The 3,504-nt window shown below is 38.5% G+C and overlaps 1 protein-coding gene across 2 annotated transcripts in view; it reads left to right on the forward strand.

Annotated features, from left to right (window-relative positions):
- LOC131222980 (periodic tryptophan protein 2) overlaps positions 1-3,268 on the forward strand; it is a 32,440-nt gene extending 29,172 nt beyond the window's left edge. The window contains exons 6-9 of one of the 2 annotated variants that reach the window (XR_009160253.1): positions 367-594; positions 709-911; positions 2,371-2,563; positions 2,712-3,268. Coding sequence is in view for 1 of the 2 variants with exons in the window: in XM_058218248.1 (XP_058074231.1) it covers positions 367-594; positions 709-879 (399 nt within the window). In the remaining variant the exon portion in view is untranslated. Of the gene's footprint in view, positions 1-366; positions 595-708; positions 912-2,370 lie in introns of both variants that reach the window. The other variant, XM_058218248.1, reaches the window with a different exon arrangement.
- Positions 3,269-3,504: the final 236 nt, after the last annotated feature.

A 3,504-nucleotide genomic window follows, 5' to 3' on the forward strand; every position in this document is an offset into this window, starting at 1 on the left:
TTTGTTTTTCTCCTTCTCTTCTGGACCTCTTTTGCACTTGATTTTGCTTATGTGCTTGTGTGGATTTTCCGTTCCTTTTTCATTGCTTCATGATTGTCACACAATTCTGGGATTATTTTCCACGTGCTTGAACAAACCTAGTCATGTCATGATTCTATTTTGCAATCATATCAGCAAATGGAATTTTTACCTTAGCTTCTTATCTATTATACCCTTATTGGCGATGGATAACTTGGTTTTGTCATGCTTTGTTTATTTATTTAAGAAGTATGATTTTATCATGCTTCTATCTTGTATTCTATTACAATGTAACCTACATACTCAATTTCCTCAGGCATTGACGTATCTGGATGTGATGTTGTGCAGGCAGTTGATGCAGCTATTGCAGAGGGCCAACCACAGAGGGCGTTATTACTCAGCCTCCGTCTGAATGAAGACAGTCTAATTAAGAAATGCATTGTTGCTGTGAAACCGTTGGATGTACCGGCTGTTGCCTCATCCATCCCTTTCAGATATTTGCAGAGGTTAATTGAGGCATTTGCTGATCTATTAGAAAGCTGTCCACATTTGGAATTTATCCTTCGATGGTGTCAGGTCCTCTTATCACTCTGGAATTCCAGCTATTACATGATGATGCAAAAAGGTGGCATTGCAAGTGCATGGTCCCTTTCTCATCTGATGTCATTGATTGTATTATTTGTGTTGCAGGAGCTTTGTAAAGCTCATGGTCACTCTATTCAGCAGAATTCCAGAAGTCTGCTTCCATGCCTAAGATCCTTGCAGAAGGCTATCACCAACTTGCATCAGGATCTTGCAGATACTTGTTCCTCCAATGAGTATTTACTTCGATATTTGACCTCGTCAGGCCCCAAAAATTGATCAGCATCTTTTTGGAGTTTGTTTACTCTTAGGTAATGCTTTCTGAATCTGATCTAAAAAAGGTAAGCCTTGCTGAGCATGCATAAAATCCTTTTACAATTGATTGTAGAGGTTTAATTTGTGACCTCACGACTATATATATATATATAATTTTTTTTTTTAATTCTTTTTTTCATAGGAAGGTTGACACCATTGTGATTTTACAGCATCTGGATTTTTTGAAAATGGTATCTTAGTTTTGCGATTGTATATCCTCTCAGATTTAAGTAATATCTCACTGAAATTGCACGTGAATGTACCCTAAATAACCCCTGGATAACAATAAATGCTGACACATCTAAAGCCCCAGCTGTAAGTTTGTTATTTTCAGAGGATAAAAAGATTATGAACCTTTATTTATATGGGAGAGGAATGGAAGACGTGTGTATTACTTCAAGAGTGATTAAAGATTACAAACCCTTTATTTATTTGAGGAGTGAGGGATTGCACAAGACACAAAGCATGTGATTGTTTTGGTTTAGTGAGTTATTGTGGTTTGGTTGGTTTAGAACATAGTCAATGTTTGGTAAGCTGGTGCTTGTCTATTCTGCGGGATTGCGCACTACAAAACACAGCATGTGATTGTTTTCCCCCTTTTAAAGTGACTTTCAATTTTACTGATGAAAGAAAACAAAAGCAATAGGCAAACTACAAATTACGCTACCACTGGCAATGTTTGACTCATGCTTGCATCATAAACCACATGAGCAGTGCCCCATCTCTTATTGATAAGAAAAAGAGAGCCCCTAGCTGTTTCCTCTTTGTAGAGTCAAGCAGCTTCTGAATTTCATTGTGGTGAAAATGGGAGAATGAGACAATCGATGTTGTGTACTTGGATCCAAGGCCTCTTTCAAAACACACCATGTGTCGCTGTGGTGTCAGGAACTTACTCTGTGGGTAGGTTGTTTTAGAACATAATTAGGATGGTGTTTTTTCAACATTGATGTCTCTGGTTTGAGCCTGGCTTACCTATCATGAAAAACATGTAGGGGAATGTGCGTCTGTAGCGAGTTTGTGTGCCTGTTTTCACAGTAAAAATGTTAGTTTTATAATGTGAAAATGTAATGATCACAATTTACTTGACATATTTTCTTTACGACTCTTGATTGACAAGCCATAATTCCTATTAAAACAGACACATGGAAATGATAATGATAGCTCATTTACTTTTCATTTCATAGCAAATTGGAAAACCAAACAGGCCCTAAATCTCATCTTACGCAAAGCTCCAGCTAATACATTGTAATGGGTTTATCCTTTCTTTGAAGTGTGATGCAATTCAGTGCATTATGTCATTATTTGCCTCATTATCAGCTTTCAATTCTAATGCTGAATTGCTTATGATCTTGTTCTCTAGCATTGCCTTGTCGGTCCCTGAACATACTCTTGATCGATCCTTATCTTTATTATTTGTGTAAATTGTCCTATTCCTTTTTTTTTTGTCACCATCAGGAATTGAATTCTTTGGCTTTCGGTGGTTGCCGCTCGGTTGAATATGGCATTTTTATATGATTGAAATCTTATCATCACCATCATAACAGCCTTGTCCCAGCCATTGCTGCTCGACTTTACGGATCCTGTTGCCATCATGATCATGATCGATTATATTCCGTGAAATCCTATTTTCTTGAACTTATTCGGTGTGGTAGGTTGCACCTTCAGCTCATTTGGTTAATGTTGGTTCTTCTTCCACTAGCATCTTGCTGGTGTTTTCTTGAAAACTACATGCCTATATGTGATGGTGCTTGCCCACTATCTGCTAGCATGGTGACGTTTCTGAGATGTGTCTCCAGGTTATATCGGGATTAGTTAGACTTTAATAGTCTTTCTTGGGAATCAGCTGCCAATGTGCATGTAATGTACCAGCGAGATCATGGTTGATGTCAGCAGCTTATCTGATTGAGGTGCTTTGAAATGCTTCATGGGCGGTGGGGATTATTGTCTGCTGATTGATGGCTTGGAGATATGTGAACCATGGGGGGAGACCTTGGAGCACGAAATTACCAAATTTGTGGGTTCTCCTTCATGCTTCTGTCTCGAGGTTAGTCACCTCTGAGGCTCTCCACTTGAATTTCTTCTTTGATACAAGTCTTTAACCATATCACTCTGTTGTTCATTGCGATGTTTTTTGTTCTTTTTATCTGCTTATCCAATTAAATTTGGGTTGGTGTCCATGCGCTGTTCTCCAATTGCAGTTTAGTTTCAGTTCAGTAGCTCGGGTTAAAATGTGTTTTGCTTGCTCTGTATGTATTTGATTGATTGAACTTGCAAATGTGTTCTAAAGGGGTTTCACCCAGCATTGCATTTTGCATGGAGACCCGTGGTGTAATTCATTGTGACATTTTGCAGATATTTTGTTTGGGAAACACCTCATTTGTAGTTGGGTGGGAGTAAATGGGAAATGGAATTGGAGGTAAATGAATTGAGAGTTAATGGCTCACTCAGTTGTGTTTGGATGGGACTAAATGAAATGCATTTGAAATTCAAACACCCGTCAAGGGAGTGGATTGGGACCATCCATCTACTAGCTTTTCCGTGAATGATCTACTATTCAAGGACTGCTGTCCATTGGACTATTCAATCACT

The sequence above is a fragment of the Magnolia sinica genome, chromosome 13 (genome assembly GCF_029962835.1).
Source record: "Magnolia sinica isolate HGM2019 chromosome 13, MsV1, whole genome shotgun sequence".
Lineage (NCBI taxonomy): Eukaryota > Viridiplantae > Streptophyta > Magnoliopsida > Magnoliales > Magnoliaceae > Magnolia > Magnolia sinica.